This window comes from Phodopus roborovskii, unplaced genomic scaffold (assembly GCF_943737965.1).
Source record: "Phodopus roborovskii unplaced genomic scaffold, PHOROB, whole genome shotgun sequence".
NCBI lineage: Eukaryota > Metazoa > Chordata > Mammalia > Rodentia > Cricetidae > Phodopus > Phodopus roborovskii.
In genome coordinates this window covers 10,157,128-10,176,920 of record NW_026126588.1, presented here as the reverse complement: position 1 = coordinate 10,176,920, position 19,793 = coordinate 10,157,128, and the positions used below count along the sequence as shown (strand labels likewise).

Here is a 19,793-nt window from a genome sequence, read left to right as displayed (position 1 = left end):
GGCACACACACACACACAAATAAAAGATCCCTGCCCTTTACTACTTAGCAATAGCAAAGGACGAAAGAGTGTATTCTTACACACTTTTTTTTTTTTGCACTACATTTTGAAATTCTTTTTTTTTAATAAACTCAAATGCCAAGTGCATTTTTTATAACTCTTAATATACCTAGGTATGTTTCAAATCTTAGTATGGGAGAGAATATTGAATTCTGTCTAGTTTGAAGTTATACGTGATAGAATTATATGTCTGGCACATGAGGTACACATATGAGCATATACTATTTGACATACTAGGAACAATTAGTAACTAAAGCGGAAGGCTCTTCAACAAAATTAATAAGCTGTTATCTTAGCTTTTAATAGGCACATGGCCACCTTGTATTCTTAATAAAGATATGAGACACAAAATATTCAATAGGACAAAATAACCAGTGTGTTTTTTCTTAGATTCAGAAGACTATTGCTAGATTTTCAAGTTAACAATGTGGTAAAATTCTTTGAAAGATTTTAAAATCTTTTATCTGCTCCACCAAGGTTTTTCTTTATTACGTTTAGCTTTGTGGGGTGTTCACATGGGTACATGGCTATCCTTGGAGGCATCAGATTCCTCAAGAGCTGGAGTTCCAGTCTGAGCCAACTGACCTGAGTGCTGGGAACTGAACTTTTGGGTACCTTGGAAGAGCTGCAAGTGTTCTTTACCATCCTTTACCACCGAGCCATGCCTCCAGCTCCAAGTCCTTTTGGTTTTATATTGGAAATGAGTCAAATTCATTTTCAAAAAGATGCAGACCAACAATGAATTAGAAGAGCACTTATTTAGAGATCTGCTGTGTAGTCTTATCAACCAAAAGCCAGGTGGGCTGATACAAACTCTCTGGTTTATAAACATAAACCAAGCTCTCTGTGTGATGCAGCAGAAAGTTTGTATGAAGAATCCACATTTAAAGCTTGCTACGGGACTGCATCAAATGTTAACATTTTCATAGGTCAGTGTACCCTAGGAGACAGGTATTACACCCTGCCAAGTCTCTGAGGCAGGATGTAGTTATGCTTCCCAGACAGACTCTAACTGGAATCCACACAAAAGAGCAACATAAATGTTCATACAGCAAGACTCTGGAGCCAGAATGGTGTGTGTTCACCTAGGGTTTGAGGCAGTAACCACTAACAGTGGCCCTCACAGCGCAGCAGGATTTAAAACAAGTTCATATTTTTCTTCAAAGTCACGTGAGAGGCTGAAAAGGAAAACCATGTTTACTGTAAAAAGAAACACCGTAGCTGTAAGCTACAGACCCTCTTCCATAATCTGTAATAGGGAATTCATGAAGTTTGAATGCTTGTTCCCTGAGAAAATGAGCAAAGGACTGAATAGCCAAATGCATAGTATCCATTTGCATTTGTTTTGATGATGTGTAGATAAAATTATCTTACAAATGAAGACCCCAGTTTTCCAGGGAGTATGCAAGACTGTGAGTGCCAAAATTGCAATAGTTCTGGCAAAATAGTCGGCCACTCTACCTATTGAGACACCCTGGAGGTGTTCCAGAGCATAAGTAATGATAAACAAAAGATATCATTCACTATACATTGATCATTCAGCTAAAAGCATTGTACATTATCTCATATTTTCACAACAACCCAGGATATAAGTATTAGTACCCTTTATTTTCTGAGATTTCTAAAGCTTCAGGAGATTGCGAACGTGACCCTCTTGTCAGTCACTCACTTGGTAAGTGGGAAACCCTCCTCTAAGGACCCTTTTCAAAACCATTTTGTTCTACAGGTACTCAGCGTCCAATTTTTGAGTGTCTACCATGCATAGAGAGTAGCATCAGTATAGGACTCATGTCATAAAAATCTAGTCTGTGTTCTGTCCTCTTTGCCCTAGAGATGCAGCAGACTCTTTCATGACACGGTGATCTGGGCCAGGGACACTTAGTTTTACACGTTTACCTGCTGACTCAGCTGTGGACCCCTCAGCTAAATCTATTCCTGACATCTATTAAATCACCCATGCAGCAACAGCAACAAAAAACAGATTCTTTATATGCAACCTAGACATTACAATCTGGAATCGAAAATTCAGGTGAAGGATTGATTATAAATAAATGTTCATACAACTTAATTTACCTCTGACTCCTTTTATGTTGAAAGCTGAGAGATGATATCATTTTAGGTTTCACAGACTGCTTTTAGGCCTATTTTTAATCATTCATTCTAAAAGTAAGCCAATTTTTCCCTCTCTGCTACATTTCTTGGACAGTTTTAAAGAGCCCATGAATGTAGTTTGGGGGCATCGAAATTATGATATAAGAAGATCAAAAGTGAACCAGAAATTAAGTGACTTCAAGGTGAGAAAAATGTTATTGTCATGATAAATTTCTATTTTTTTATGCCTTTAGATGGTATTGCTTAAGTGCATTATCTCTGGCTCCTGGGTTACAGAACATATTACATTATGCTTTCTACAAATATGATGACCTTAATTATAAAGCATGTGTGATTTATACACCTGGATGATGAAAGACTTTTAGAGTGCAAGCAAATAAATTATTTCAAAGGGACAAAAAGCAAATGGCATTTTGTTGCTTTTTGTTTTCTACCTGACTAATGCAATGTGTAATAATTATTGTAACAAGATTGTAAGAACTAATGAAGGAATGTTTCTAGTCAGCTGCATTTTTAATCTAAATTCTAGGATAAATGCAAAAGCATATTGCCTTCTAAGCTACTTGGTGACAGAAAGAGTTTGAGTGTCAAGTTATGGAAAGTAAAACTTATAGAAGTGTGGCATTAACCTTAATTAGATTTAATTTACATAAAAGTGAAAAATGAAAATTTTCTTACGTTCTGTTATAGTAATTATAATGTAGATCATTAATCACTTATAATACTAGTATGCTATATTGGTAAATTGGGAAGAAATATGCCTGAAGGTCTATGTTAACCAGTTGTAACTTTAAAATACCAATTAACTCTCTTTAAATAATACCAAAAATGTAATTAATTTTTTTACATATTATTATTTAATAGATTGCATAAGAGGCTTGGTCAGTCATTCCCTGTTCTTGTAGTTAAGATACATATTTAGGATCTTGAGATACAACTCCTCGGTAGTGTGCTTGCTCTGTGAGTATGAAATCCTAGGTTCCATCCCTAATTGTGACCTCAAGAGAGCCGGGAAAGCTGTGGGAGGGGCAAATCAAGCCAAGGACAGAGAGATGAGAGAGAGAGAGAGAGATAATATTTTTGAAGGTTCATGTTCCTTTATCTTCTGGGCTGAATCATTCAGATGCAGTATTTTTACTGGAATATATATTATAAATAATGATTTGAACTTTCCGTGTTAAAAGGGTGTTTAGTTGATCATTGTCTATGCATTACCCTAGCTTCTTTAAAATTGGCGTCTCAGATGGTCACATCACATATCCAAGAGGATGTGGTTTTGACCTCCCCATTCTGTTCAGTTGAGTGATAGGCATTAAAGCTTGTAGCTTTTTCACACGTGATAGCCCTTGCAAGATATACCTACCAGGCCAAAGACTTTGAGTACCCCTTTCTCCTGAGATTTTCAAAGGAAGTGAAGAGGAACATAAAATTAAGCTTATGTCCAACCGTGGATGGTCTCTTTGGTATGCACTGTCTAGTTGTTTATGTCCTTCACCAAATAAGCTGAGTCTATCAAAGTTAGTTCACATCAAGCATGCCAAGATAGAATCTATTTCTTTTAGTGTTGTTGGAACAATGAGTGTTATGGCTAAACATTAGAGGGCATTTTTGATAAAATAAATGTCTCCCAAAGATAGCTTCCTCTTCACCCCAGAGAGATAATTGCCCTGGCAGGTCTTTGCCAAAGTATTAGGGGTACCTCTTAAGGAAAAGTAACGGTCTTCAAACCTCATTTCATTGTGGCAGCTATTTGACCTTGAATAGTGCAGAAGAGCTAGGTAAATAATCCTTCCACCAGGAGCTGACCCTGTCTGTTAAGGACAGGTGTTTTGGTGAGCTGGGGCTTACAGGTTTTCACCTGGGGTTGGCAATCTGGAGGTCTGTAGGCAGTCTGTTAGAAATAAGCTTGCTAAAACAAAAGGTGAAGTCACGTGGCTGCAGTGTGGGTTTTTTAGTTATTTGTGTAAATAATCTTTTTCACTATACAAGTGATCCATTTCAATTTCCTAGACCAAACAGACTGCCTTATTTAATTTTCCTAAAGCCAATATTGTATATTCACTCAAGGGGTATTAATTTGATTGTCACTGTTTATGATTCTCATACTGGATAATCATAAACTTTTATTGAATCATCATAGTTTCTATTTTACAAGTGTAAAAAAAAAAAAGTATTGCAATTGAGGTTCTTTGAGAACTCCAACCCCCTTCTCTTTACAAATAGGAACTCCAAATAGATGAATCTTTGGGAGCCACTGAAGTGATAAAGAACAATGAGTCAGCTTTAGCTCTAGTCAATCCTCATGCCTTTCTTAAATATTTTTACTATATTGCTTCTAAGCAAGGAAGAATGCTTAAAATTATTAAAACACTTGGAATCCTTAAAATGCAATACCATCCCTTTACCTGATAGAATAGTTTAAGATCTAGTTTTTAGTTAAAATGCCTGTATATTCAGACTTTGTATCATTTTTACATACTAAAGTTCAATTGGCCAGGCCTTTTTAATCCTTTACTACTTTCTATTCTCTGCCTTAGGTTGCTGTTTGCCTTCTCTTACTTCTTAAAGTACAGTGCTGGAGAGAATACATTCTTTACACTTTGATCAATGCCTGAGTCACTTTAGGTGTCACAGTTACATTACATTGTATCTGACAACTTTCAGGAATGATGTCCTTGATTGGTCAATTGGAAAAAAAAAAAAGAGGAGCTCTTAATCTCTCCATACTGTAACTAATTTGTCATTTAGGAGGAAGGGGGATTTTAATCTTTCCAGCTATGGAATGTGGTAGCACCTCAAACTTGACTCAGTAATCCTGCACAGAGGTTATTATGTTACAGGATTGACTCATACAGACTGGCGATTGCAAAAACAGATGCTGGAAACATTGTGATTTCAATAAATTTAATGTACAAATTCACTTTTTCCTTTTAAAATTGCATTTCACAAGGAACAATTGAAAAAAGAAAATGTGAGAAGTTGTAGTGTGGCTGTTTTGCCTTTACCTATGTTTATGCATGCTCCACATGTTTGCAATGTTGGTGGAAACCAGAAGAGGGCATCAGATACCATGGACTCCAGTTACAGATGGATAGGATTGAACCTGGGTTCTCTGGAAGAGCAAGCAACCAGTGCTCTTAATCTCTGACTCATCTCTCCGGACTCAAATATCAAAAGTTAAGCTTGTGTTACTTTTTAGCTTTATAAATTTTGAAATTGGTACAGACTCATTTTTACATAAATGCAAATTCATTAAAACTTTACATTGGAATGCTAATCATACATTAATTATAGCATGAAAACATGTCAAAAAATAGCATGCTCTTTGGAAGTGATATATTAAAAATTCAGTACTCCTTAACAAATGTTAAGGATTGTTAACTTTTTCATTATTACTTTTTATGAAATGAACTTTTAAAAGGGAGATGTGGAGAGATGGGTCAGCATTTAAGAGTGCAGGTTGCTCTTGCACAAGAATGGACTTTGGTTTCCTGCTCACAGCTGGTTTTGATTCCAGCTCCAAGTGGTGATCCAGTGTCCTCTTCTGAAATCTCTAGATACCTGAACATGTGTGCATGTGTGTAAACACACACGTATCTACACATAAAAAAAATAAAATTTTACTCCTGGGCTTTTAAAGAAATACATACAGGTATAGGCGGGAATTCACAAATTGTTACAGCTTGTTTGTAGATTCACAAAAGCCTGCCCTTCTATATTCATACAGGACCCACCTACCCAGGACACACATGCTGGGGAGAACTGACTCCAGTAAATTGTCCTCTGACATGTACTCCCAGGTTATGGCATGCGCACGCGCATGCGTGCGCGCGCGCACACACACACACACACACACACACACACACTGGTGGGGGGAGTTATATAAACAATTCTTAGCAAAGTACATAATATGAAGAGGAATTCCTTTTAACCAAATCTTTATTTTTAGTGCCTTAGAATATGTTCCATTTGATAAGTATAGTTAGTACTTTGTAAGTTACAGTTACTAAGTTACTAAGCTTACTCCATGTGCTCCAATTGGAATTCTTTTCCTTGAGTTTTAGAAGAAGCGAAATTGCATCATAAGTGTGGCTCCCAAATCCCTGTTTCTGTTCATTCTTGGTAGTATTTTTTTTGATCAGCATTAGTTTGAAAAAGATTTCTGAATTTTCAGATAACAAGGAACAAGGCATTGGTGTGAAGAAAAATGATCTTCAGTATAGTTCTGCACACCCAACATGTTCATGTATTGAGCCATAGTTTAACCAGCATACACATAGAGCTGAGGCTGTAGTTGATGGGACAGATTTCAGCCATGCAACTCCTCAGGAAAACACTTCAGTAAAGCTGCAATGTTAACTACATCTTAGAAACTTCAGGAGTATGTATATGTTATATGTTTTATTCATTTTGTGTACCAACCACAGTTCCCCCTCCCTCCCTTCCTCCTGCTCACTCCACCTTCTCCCAAACCATGGGATGTCAACAAAGCCTGGCACATTATGTTGAGGCAGGACCAAATACCTCCCCACTGCATCAAGGTAGAGCAGGTCATCCCACCATAGGGAATGGCCTCCATAAAGCCAATTCATGCATCAGGGATGAATCTTTGTCCCACTGCCAGGGGCCCCTCAAACAGACCAAGGAACAAATCTGTTGCCCATATGCACAGGGCCTAGTTCAATCCCAAGCAGGCTCTCTGGCTGTCAGTCTGGAGAGTCCCTGAGCTCCCATGACCTCACTCAGCTGTCCCTGAGGGTTTTCCCCATCATGATCTTGATGCCTCCTCCACTTGCTCTTATAATCCCTCTCCCCTCTCTTTTACTGAACTCCCTGAACTCAGCCTGGCCTGTGTCCTCCATCCCTCGCCAACCTTGCCCATCAAGTTCCCTTATGTTCTCATCCCTCATCCCCTCCCTACCACCATCCCCATGCTCCCAATTTACCCAGGAGATCCTAGGGAATGAATTATTTAATGTACTTTAATGAGCTATCTATAATTATAGTTAGTCTACGGTAGACTCCTTTCAAATTGTTATTAAAAGTGAATAATATTGTTATTGTCAAAAATAAAAATTACTTCATTTTAATATGTCACAGGTATGAAAGATAATACCCCTAAAGACCTTAATTTTCTAATCTTTTTGTAGCTAAATGACAGTTTGCCTTTTAATCCTGTGTTAGTTTAAATGGCTGCAAACACTCAGAATGTGTTATAATGTAATTTAATTTGTCTCAGTTTGTTCTGTAAAGTGTGTTATTTCCGATATAAAATTTCCTGTTAGAGTTAAAGTTGATAAAAGAGAGGAGCTCTTTAAATGATGAGGGATAATTGTTCTTTAAAAATAAGATATTGGAAATAATGATATGTGGTTAATTTTGTTTTTAGCAAAATAATTAAGGGATATTATTATTCCAAGTACATGGTTTGGTTTTAATTATTTCTGTTACTCTTCCTCTTAATAATATATATTAGTGGACATATATTTTAGGGTTGAAGTTTGAGAAACGTAGCTTTTCATTTCTATAATTCATTTCATGGTGTACATTTGAGAAATAAAAGTATGTAGAAAATTTAAACAGCGCTCACATTCACACTAAGGGTGTGAATATAAATTAGCCTTTCAATGCCTCGTGATAACTTTTACAGAGTTATTTCATAGTACTAGGTTAATGCATAATTCATCATAAAGAGGACACATGACACATAGAAGGACTCTTAGCAACATGATGCAATTATTCCACCTTCTGATCACTCAAGTAAATGATCAGGCTCATTTGAATTTGGCTTCTGTTGAAATCTGAGCTCAAACAATGAAGACGGTATGACAGTTGTATTTGCTGAAAGTTGAATGGGTCTACTGGGGATCTTAATTTGGAGATTGCTTTAATCCTGGTAATTATGTAAAAGCTGTTTTCTTAAACTTTCTTGTGAATAAGTGCAGTATGCTGAGAATTTTCAGAAACTAGTAATAAAGTCTCTGAAAACAGGGGTTACATTCAGTTCACTTGTTACTGATATATTAGTAGGATATAACTTGAAGTTTTGCAAAATGAGTATTAAAATGCAGACACCATAAGGTAATGTAACCATGCTGAGAGAAAGTGAGCGGGTGGCAAAGTGCATGCACAGAGACGAGACTGTTTCTAGTTCTTTCAGGAGTTACCTTCTGGGAAGCAGTATTAAGAACTACAAAGTACTAAATGCAAATATAACAAAGCTTTGGTCTAGCAAGTGTTATAAAGGTTCTTTAAAAGGTATTTGATGGTGATATTAAATAACATTTAATTATTTATGTAATTGAGATTGCTGTGTATTGTTTTCAGTTTTATTTATACAGTACAACTACAAATTTTTTAAGCTCCCTAATAGTGAAAACAAATGAAAAAAAAAAGTTATCAGGAGATATTTATGACATGGATGGGGGGCAGAAAGAAGATACACTTACATATGGCTTTCTATACTATTTATAGCATTCTATACATAAAAATCTTAATTTTCATGACTTTGTTGCGGTTCCTAAGAACTGTCCTTTTGTAACTATTCCCAAGATCTGTCTTCTTGCAGCATATTTCATAATGCTACCTTTGGCTCTGTGTTCTGTCAAGTGACTAACAAACTTCTCAATGACTTTTCTCAAGCTGTTTGTTAAACGTCTTCTAATTGAAGGCAATCAGTGTGTAGTGTCTCTTAGGGCAGCATTCAAAGCAAATGGGTGACATTGCTTAATGTTCACAACTGTAATATAATAGGATGGGTATGCCTATTTACTGCCTTCAATAAGGCATAATTTAAAATGTTGCTGGTGTGATTGGTCTGAAGCTGAAGTTTCGGACACATTCTCACCCATGCATACATACATGCATGCACACACTTCTATACATACCTAAAAACACACATTATATGTTTTAGGGGCTGAATAGTACGAAGGTCATGTAAACATTTTCACACACACACACACACACACACACACACACAAGTACTTTGTAAGTACAGTTTAAACTTCAGAGATTAAGCACTCTAAGAAATCAATAATAAGTTGTAAAGAAAACTAATTTAGGTCTCACTCAGCACAATTATGAGTTTTTGAATACATACAATTATAGCCTTGCCTCTTTCCCCTAAATTTGTAAAAAAAAAAAAAAAAAAAAAAAAAAAACAATTAGAAACAGAGTTTTCAAGCTAGATTGTGATGGATCCTGGCTTTAGTCAGGTTGAAGATTACAGTCTTGCCCTCTATCACACTCTCTTCTTATCATAATAGAATATTAAGTAAAGTACATTTCTGTACATATTACATTGTAAAAGAGTTTAAAATATGGCATATTGCTTTCAAAGTTTATGAGCTTTATGTATATGGTTCGTGCAAGCCATGAGAAATGGAAAGTTTTTTTTCTTTTGTCTAAAGTCCATTTTTATAGGCAGCAAATATTCATCAAAAGCTCTTGGTCAAAATTCAGAGTATATGATTGTCAATAAAATAGTTTTCAAGACACTTCTCTGTAAATGAGGACACCCAGTGGGTGCGCATGCTGGCAAACATGCACATACATGTCTGTGGCATGTTCAGTATGCAAATTTGTTTACAGCTAACCAGCAGCAGCTACTTGAATATACAGAAAACACCATTTCACAATTAAATTCTGCATAATTGCCTATGAAGAGAGTTGTAAATATTTCACATCAGGTGAAGAAATAAGGTCTTATTACTTTGTTACTAACATTTGTGTTCCTCATTCTGTGTACTTTGAATTGTGTTCACCTTTAGATTTACAGCTGTGAGTGATGTCTATCCTGCATTTGGTTTAACCTATTAATTGTAGTTGATTTCTGAATTTTATTGAGTTCAGATCATTTCAAAGCTTTGAAACCTTAAACCAGCCATTGCCTTAAAAGGTGCTTCATGTGTTTTAATGGGTTTCCATTATGTGTTTTTGCAGCAAGCTTAGTAGTGGAGGAGCGAACAAGACAGATGAAAATGAAAGTTCACCGATTTAAGCAGACAGCAGGGTCTGGGTCTAGCCAAGAACTTGATCACGAGCAATATTCCAAGGTAAAATTAGAAGTATCCAATAATGTGCCCTTGAGAAACAGGATATATACACTAGGCATGTGTGAGTGTGTGTGTGTGTGTATGTGTGCATCACAAAGTTAGAGAACACTGAGCATGTAAAAGAAATTGTCATTAAATATTAGTCTTGCATCGTATTTGTTCACGCAGCTCACAGCTTGACAATTCTCATCTACACCTTTATGTTTTCAGAATGTAAATCACATTATTGAGATACTAATTATTACATTTAGTAATCTCTTCAATGAGAAAAATGGTGGTATTAAAGATGAGGCTTGTCCATACTCACATTTGCAAAAGTAAGCAGGGTATATATCAAAGGTCATTTGTTGATGAAATAGTGGGATGTTCATTTAATGTATTAAATGTATTTTTGTGGTATTGACAAGTGAATTACGACAAAAGTCATACAATCTGACGATTAAGCGTGTCTGTCTTTAGCAAAAAAAAAAAAAATAATGCTGTTAATTTCTCAGAAGATGACATAAATAGCAATAAGCACTTAATTTACATTTCAGTATTACTTTTATATGACTATACTAGGTATCCAAAAATGTAGCAGCTAATGCTTAATTAAAATATCCAACCTTATACTATATGAAACATATTTACATCCTCGTTTGGTTTATTTTAAAATTATTCCAAAAATAGCATTAGGTTCCACTTAAATACAAACTGACATAGAAAGCCTCTTTTAGGAATGATGAATTTTTAGAAATCAAAATCAGTACAAGTTACAGTGAATCAATGCATTAAGATTAAAATTAAGCCTCAAAGTTAATGTTTTTAAAATAATTTATTGATTTTTTTGAGCCAGGGACCTATCTTCTGTTTCAGTGTCAGCGGAATTGCTCATTGAGTAAAGGAGCCTGTAGCTAAGTCTAGGGGCCTAAACTCAATCCCAAGAAGCTATTGGTGGAGGGAGAAAACCAGCTCCTGCAAGGTGTCCTCTGACCTTCACATACTTGCATGTCAGTACACACACACACACACACACACACACACACACACACACACACACACACTAGTAATATGAAAAACGTTCTGTTTCAGCCTAAACATTTACCAACATCATGAACCCCAAGACTCAAAGAACAAGAATTCATTTACCAAAATTAGTAGCGTCCCACACAGAGAGACTTGAGACTTAGACACCACTTGATTATGTCGTCACAACAGATAAGTGTACCCTCTAGTGTAGCCTGCCCTCAAGCCTTGTATTCTCAATGGCTTTCATACTCATTTATCTGTTAATGCCTTTTTCTTTATTTGTATAGACACCCCTACACCCCTTGCCCATATTGCATTGAAAGTGGATGCCTTAGAAACCTGAAACTCATACTATTCTTCCGGGGAATTCAAGTTTGATTCTGAGCACCCACTTCAGGCAGCTAACAACTGCCTGTAACGCCATCTCAGGGAGGTGCGGGCGGCACTGCTGGACTCCAGAGGTACCTGCACACATGTACACATACCCGCACACATACACATGCAGACACATGACTAAAATAATTTTCAAAGGATCAGCTTTCATTGCTAATATTTTAACTTACGAATAATACGTTTCATTGGAACCTCATTATACATGCACATCAATAGACTCTGCTCACATTTCCCTGTGTCTCCCCAGAATTGTCTCCTCTTTCCCCCCAAGGAGCCCCCTTTACATTTTCATTTACTTACATAGGAGGTATATGAATATATATATATGTATATATACATATATTTAAAATACATATCTAAATTTCTATCTGCATGGAGAGAGAAAAAAGGAAATACATGACTTTCAAATAATGTAATTTTATTCTCAAGCATGGAATTATACACTTCAGCACAACTAGTAAATGTGAGATCGGAGATGCAGCTTTATAATGTTTAAGAATATTAGAAATGAAATTGTGGGAAGCAAAATAACAAGTGCCAGTTTTTTCATTTATGTATCAAATAAAACTTTATGTTAACCACAATTAAAATATTTATATTTTAGGCCAATGTTTCTACTGACATTTTCATTGAATTTTTTTTACGTAAAAGAAAATCATTCATACCAATAAGTGATGGATAGTAGCTGTTTCAGTTAGGACAAAACTCATGTATTTTCAGGGGAGGGTTATCTTTTTAATCAAAACATTTTAATTTGTAAAGGACTTTTATTGATAATAAAATAGTGTTAGTATCTTCATAAATATTAAATTCTGAACTTTTCCCTTTACAATATTTATGAACTTAATGTATTTGATAAAGTAATTAAAATTCAATTCTAACAAATCAGATGAAATAGTTACTAATTGGACCATAGGAGAAATTAGGTGACTAACCTCAGAATATTTTTATTAACAAACAAAACTAGATTGTGTTTTTCATACTAAAAAGTTACCAGGTGAATAAGATCCTGAGACCATTGTCAAGTCTGGTCTTTCTTTACAGGATTAAATTGTCCTACTCTTCTCCCTGAGTGAGGAATTCATGCTGGCTTGGCTTCTTTGGAACATTTGAAATGAATCAATATGCTTTTTTTATTTGATGTTATTTGGAGCGTAATGTCTCCCTGATGTATAGGAGTCATACTGGAGGATTAATTCACACTTTGGCTGTAGATGGAAGTTTGTGTTCTGCCTTGTCCTGCAGCCGTTTAGTCCCAAATAAACACATAGAGGCTTATATTAATTATTAACTGTGTGGCCAATGGTTCACGCTTCTTAGTGGCTAGCTCTCTCTTATTTATTAACCTATTCTGGTAATCTGTGTATCTCTACATGGTCTTGGCGTACCGGTGATGCCCAGATCTCTTGCTTCCTTGGCAGCTACATGGCATCTCCTTGACTCTGCCTACTATCTTTCTCTGTCCCTGTTTGGATTTCTTGCCTGGCTAAATCCTCCTATCCATTGGCTAATACAGCTCTATTCATTAACCAGTAAGACAAACACTTATTCACAGCATGCAGAAGGCCATTTCCCATGATCTGGTCCTCAGATTTAAAGGATCCTGTTTCTATAACCCTAGAGCAGCCATTAGGAACACTGCAATGGTTGGTGGAAATAGTTGAAGTATTTATTATTACTGACTTCTAGAAACTGTGACCCTGTAATTAAGAGATGCCTCAAGAGGAGGGAAGCTTCACTTATTTCCATGCATCAGGACTGAATAAATTCCTCGTGAGGATATTTTATTCTTCAATGTATGATAAATGCATTTTGATGAAAAAATTCAATTATTAAAATGAAATTCCACCACTTATGCTTGATGTCAAAAGTATATCTTATTTCAAAAATTAACATGTTTTTGAAAATCTAAAAACTCAATACCCTAAAGTCTTTCATTCCCTTCAGTTATTGTCAAAGAAACTGTAGTCTTACAATACTTAGGGTAATTATTACATATTCCAATATAGTAGAATATGTAATGGCATTTTCATTCCCTCTTTTCTAGAAGAGTAAAGACCTCTATGCAAACAGTCTGGGATAGAGTTATCTTGTAAAAAAAGATAGATTTCATTAACTGGGGTAACATTTCCCCTTATGCTCACAAGTCTTCATGCTCGATTCTGTCAGCTGTTCGTTCCTGTTCACAAAATAGTAGAAGAACACTCAATGCACCTAGATAACTTTGTTCTACTATTTGCAGGTATAATGAATACATACTACATTCTTGGTCACAGTAATTCAACCTAGGAGTTATGTTTCATACTCTGCAAGTGCTGAAGTCAGGTCATCATTATACGTTTCCCTACAAATCTGTAGATTAGCAATGTCTCTAAGTGAAATTTATTGTATTGGACAGAATCATCTATCCGACATGACAGAGTTTGGTGGTGAACTGAAATACAATATTGCATTGAATATATGAGACTAAATACTACTTAGGCTCTAGACTTACTGGCATATATGAATATCCTTTGTGTCTTAGTGAGATCTGTGGCTTTCAAAGGTAAACCTTGTGAAAGAAAAACTTTAGAAAATATTGTTTTGTAGACAGTTAAAGCCATATTGTCTTCATAATACAAAAATTTTTTTTGCTAAATTTATACACATGAGAGGCAAAGAAGTTAAACTCATGTGCTTCAAGAGGAAAGTACCTTAATGTAAGGGATTATGAAATAAATATGGCCCATCTGTGGAATTATTTGAATTACTTACTACATTGTATTTTCTTACATTTTTTTTTTTGGTATATATACATTTGCCTGTTATAATTCATTTATGTGGTACATTTAAGAAAGATAGTTCAAATTAATCATGATTCATGTACAGAGCACTAGAAGACAGGTGACTTCCCCTAAGATTAACGAGCACTTCACCCTTTGATTGCTCACAGATCTAAAATTCACTTGCATAGCAGCAAATAACAGGATAGTCATATTTTATTTTGTGTAAACAAATAACGTTATTTTCTTCTGACATCAAAGAAAACAATCACTTAGATGTTATTTATAGTTAGAAAAAAATCTGTTTCTTTCTGTAGGTATAATATAGTATATCCCTGCATGGTCCATTCCATTAGGACAATAAAATTGAGTAGAAATAAAAACTGAATAATTCCCTTCATAAATTTGCATGGTATCTTCCTAAATATTACAAATGAAGTATAAAATTTAAAGTATTGCAAGATAAGAATATGATGAAATATCAATTTTAAAAAAATGAGTAATGCAGTTTCAGGTTCCAAACATGAACAAATGATTGGTTGACTTTTCCCATGAAGCACTCCAATTGTGTGTTCACTCTTCATAAGTTGGTACCCCACCATTGATAAGATGTCCAGTCTTTATTGAGATTCATATATAATAATGCTGGCATGGTTATCAACTTCCATTCTTCCCCTGACAAAGAAGGTATCCTTTGACTTCGTTTGGGTTAAGCAGTCATTAACCTCGAGGTCTGGGCCCTTTTTGTTCCATGATCCGCTGGTGGAGCTCATCCTCTCTTGTTTTTAATCTTTAGTATAACATACATAAAGATCAGTACAGAAGCTGCGATAACGTCTCCGCCAAGTCATCAGATAGTGATGTCAGTGATGTGTCCGCCATTTCCCGAACCAGCAGTGCCTCACGCCTCAGCAGCACAAGCTTTATGTCAGAGCAATCTGAGCGCCCCAGGGGTAGGATCAGGTGAGTTGGCAATGCTGTTTATATTAATCAGATCTGTATCCCTGGTATGTGATGTATCTAGCTTCCAGAATATTCATTAAAGATTACCATTTAGGCTTTGTAATGGAAACACTCATTACAACAACTGGGTGGGATAAGCATGCAGTAGTAACACTAACAGACTATGTGAGACTTTTCCCCATAAACTTAAACTAATTACTATAGTCAAAGCTTTAGAAGTTGCTCAGAGTTGCAATTGAAGGGGGTCCTCGTAATGCTGATAAGATAGGCAGAGCATCTTTTAGTCCAGCATCTGAGAGTTTTTTCTTTAAGAGATCATATAACTAATACTTTAGCATTAATAGAGAGTAATGTCATAATTATTCAACCATATAATCAGTGTGAAAATCTAGCCAATGAATATGGACCATATATATATATATATATATATATATGCATTTATCTCTCATGCAACTCTACCTACTTTTATGGAAAGTTATTGACTGTTTATTTTCCCAAAGACTGTATTATTTTTTTCTTTAATCCATACTTCAGCCATAAACGTGAGTCTGCTTCCAAGGTGTAGAGCACAGTGGGTATGATAACAAAACATACATCCTTGGTTCTCATCCTGTGACTTGAAAAACATGTGCACGGCTCATTACATCACCAAGTGTTCTTTGTTCTCATATGACAAGCACCTGAAGAAAGCCAAGTGGAAAGAACTTCAGACATCTAGGTGTGGTCCAGCCTGAGTGTGATGCCAGTATGCAGTTGCTAACTGCCTTATTTTAGAAACAGAAGTTTATAGGAGAAATCTGGGGGAGTGAGAGGGGTTTTTAACTGAATATGAATGCTAAATATGAGAACAAATACCTTTCTGAAAATAACTTTCTGAAACACATTCTGCTACACAATCAGTTCTAACCTGGAATTGCCACTTGGATTTTCATCTCCCTTACTTCTGTGCAGAGGGAAAGAGCCAGGCTCTTGTTACCAGTTTCATAATCTCACGGTCTAGCTGAGCATTTCCCAGGATTTTAGGAAGATACTGGGAGAAAGGCAAAGGCACTGTGGTCAGCTTAATAACAGACTGTGACTTACGCGTTTTAAATTTTGTTTTCAGTTTACATACCAACCATAGTTCCCCTCCCCTTCTCCACCTCCTCCCCCACATCCCCTCAACCTGCCCCAATCCACTCTTCCCTAAGGGTAAAGCCTCCCATGGGGAGTCAGCAAAGCCTGGTACATTAGATTGAGGCAGGACCAAGTCCCTCCCCATGGCATCGAGAAATCCCAGCATAGGGAATGATTTTCTACAAGAAGCCAGTGCTGTTCTGAGGGGAAAATGCCAATGGTAAAGAAAAAAAATAATAATGTTTGACTAAGCTATGGGTAAAAGCACAAAGTAGATCCGTTTATTCTGTCTCAGGAGCTTTCTGGTTTGAAACTGGAATAGTGTTGTGGTATGCAGGAGGGGAACCTTGGCCAATCCCATGGCAGGTAAGGGAGGGATTAGCCAGGCACACAGAACTTACATGAGGAGGAAGTTTTTTTTTTTGTGGGGGGGAAGGGGAGGGAGTTGGGGGAAGGAAAGGGAAAGAGGGGAGAGAGAAAAGAGAGACAGAGATCTGCCTGCCTCCTCAGAGAAACCTCAGAAAGAGAGTGGGAGTAGGCAGAGCCAGTCTTTTAAAGGGACCTCCTGCACCTGTGTAGAGCCAGGGTACTACCTGTGGTATGCTGAGGGGTGAAGTGTTCTGTCATGTTCCAAAAGGGTGGGGCCAAGGTGTGCCAAGATGCCAACAGATGGTTTCTTTTGAGGAGCTCATGGAGGACAAACTTCCCGGCAGTCCATCTTCCCTAAGCTTCCTGTTTTCCTCTCTTTTCCTGCTCTGTAGTTTAAGACCCTCACTTACCAGGATTTTAAATGAATTATATAAACTTTGTCACTGATGTAATAGCTAAGGACCTTTCCACTTTAGCTATGATGAGACCTGCTTTTCCACTAATCCCATGCCTTGTGTCAAAGACTTCTGACTCTCCAAAGGTAGGAAACCTGTGATTATATATTATTTTCCATGTGTACCTTCCTAAATACAAAATACACTTGGAGCTGGAGAAATGACTCGGTGGTTAAGAGCACGGGTTGCTCTTCCTGAGGACCAGGACACAATTCCCAGCACCCATATGGTGGTTCACAGCAGTTGTTGATCTAGTTCTGTGGAATCTGATTTACTCTTTTGACCTTCATATGTAGTATACAGGCATTTCCGTAGGCAAAATGCCCATCCTATAAAATAAAATGGAAAAAAAAATACACATTCATACCCCACACCATGTTGCTCATTTCTTCCAACACCAACCCTCTCTGAAAAGCATGAGATGGGTTAGTTTGCAAAGCAAAGCAGTTACTAACTGGGGTAGAAGGGACATGCATTGTCTCCCTTTGTAAATACCCAGTGCAAACTCTATGAATGTTGACTGCTAATTCTTCACTTTTTTTTCTTTTTAGTAACAGACAACATCGTGGGTTTTACGATACTTTGTATTCAAAGCCACTATTGGAATGAAGAACAAAGTTGATCAGTCTCAGTGATAGAATATATTTAATATCAACCTTTTGAGTCCCTGTGATATATAAGGACTTCTAAAAAGAGTGCATTGTAAGATAAGACTTAGGCCAAAAACTCAAGGCAGTTTTATGTTGTTATGCCTAAGGCTTGAACACTGACTGGATACTTGTGTACATCCCCTGCCATTCTAATCTGATGTCAAAGATTTTCTCATGTGCTGCCCCAGATTGTGTTGATTTGGGAGAGTTAACAAAAGGACTCAGCGGACATTATGGAATTCCTTAGAGTCAATTTATTGCACGGAAATCACCCTAAAACCTAATGTTGTCAGGAAGGTCTGTACATTGAAATCATAAAACATGGCCTTAATTATTTTATATACCACAATAAGATCTTGTCACTTAAAATGCCAAGCATGCTCAGCACACAAGAAGTACTCCATCTACAGTTCACTTGTGGATTTGTCCAGATATGAAGAGGCAGTTGCACATGAACTGAAAGAGATCATGTCTTTCTGCAGACATGCTCACTTCTGATGTTCTCAGTCTGAAATGCTGTGGTTGCGTTCCCGTCCTGATACAGTAAATATTTTATTCAAAACAATGAAAGTATAGTTTGGTTTTCAATTTCACTTTCTGGGAAAGCTACAGAAAGGAAGGAAGGAAGGGAAGAAATGGGTTGTAAAGCATTCACATGGATGAAGATGTTACAACAAGATAGAATTTTAGTATCTCTGACTTATTATGCATATACTTATATTTGGAAACTTCTTTGGGTCTAACTTGTTCTTGAAGATGTTTCTGAGTCTGAATACAATATATGGATGGTATAGATGGTGTCATAATTCATAATAAATATGTATACCTTAGGGATGAGGAAAAGGCTCACTAAGTAAAGTGTTTACCCTTTAAACAAGAAGACGGAGTTGGAATTCCCTGAAGGCACCAAAAATGATATGTGTAGCAGTGTGTGAGTGACTTCAGAGCAGAGAAAGCAGAGACAGGATGATCCCTGGGGTTTGTTTGCCATCAGCAACAGTCAAACCGAGAAACCTCAGATGAAGTGAGTAATCTTATCTCAGAAAAGGAAGTAGAAAGAAGGGAGAATTGCCTTTGCAGTTCAGGGTGCTTTACAGTCTTGCAAAGGGTATGAGTTCGGTTCCCTCTTCCTAACCACTTGTAACTCCAGATCCTGAGTATTCACCTCCTTCACAAGAACTTGTGCTTATATATATGTGCCTACACACAGTTACATGCCCAGGCCAATAATTAAACATAATAAAAATGGCTGTGGCAGTGGTGGTGCACACCTTCAATCCCAGCACTAGGGAGGCAGAGGCAGGCAGGTCTCTGTGAGTTTAAGGCCAGCCTGGTCTTAAGCAAGTTCCAGGACATTATGCATGTGCATATATATGTAATAAAAATAGATCTTTTATTTGAAAATGAAGAGTGATTGAGGAAGATGGCTGTCATTAGCTTTTAGCCTCTCCCCACCCTTGCAATCTGTACTCACCTATGAACTCATGAACACACCAGAAAATACATGTACCAGGAGCCAAATGTTAACATTGTTTCTGAATTCTCTTTCTTCATCTTTAAAAGGAGTTCACTTCTCCTGGATAGATCTGAACATGTTTTAGTCTTTATAACAAATTTCAGTTGTTTCTACTTTAAATGCAATTAGGAACATAATATTAAAATAATTGCTTTCAGATATTACATAATTCTATATCTTTATTTCTTTGATAATTTCATACAGTGTGTGTTTTTTTTTTTATCATAATCAAACACTATCCACAAACTCAACCCAGGTCCACCTTTATGCCCTTCCCAACTCTGCCCTCTCTCTCGCTTTTAAACTCAAGTCCAATATATGTTGCCCATGTACTA

General features: G+C 36.6%; 1 protein-coding gene across 1 annotated transcript in view; it reads left to right on the top strand.

Moving 5' to 3' along the window:
- Rims1 (regulating synaptic membrane exocytosis 1) overlaps window positions 1-19,793 on the top strand; it is a 419,282-nt gene that overhangs the window by 334,969 nt on the left and 64,520 nt on the right. Inside the window, exons 26-27 of the mRNA XM_051204313.1 lie at window positions 10,114-10,226; window positions 15,186-15,352. Coding sequence (XP_051060270.1) covers window positions 10,114-10,226; window positions 15,186-15,352 — 280 coding nt within the window. The remainder of the gene's footprint in view (window positions 1-10,113; window positions 10,227-15,185; window positions 15,353-19,793) is intronic.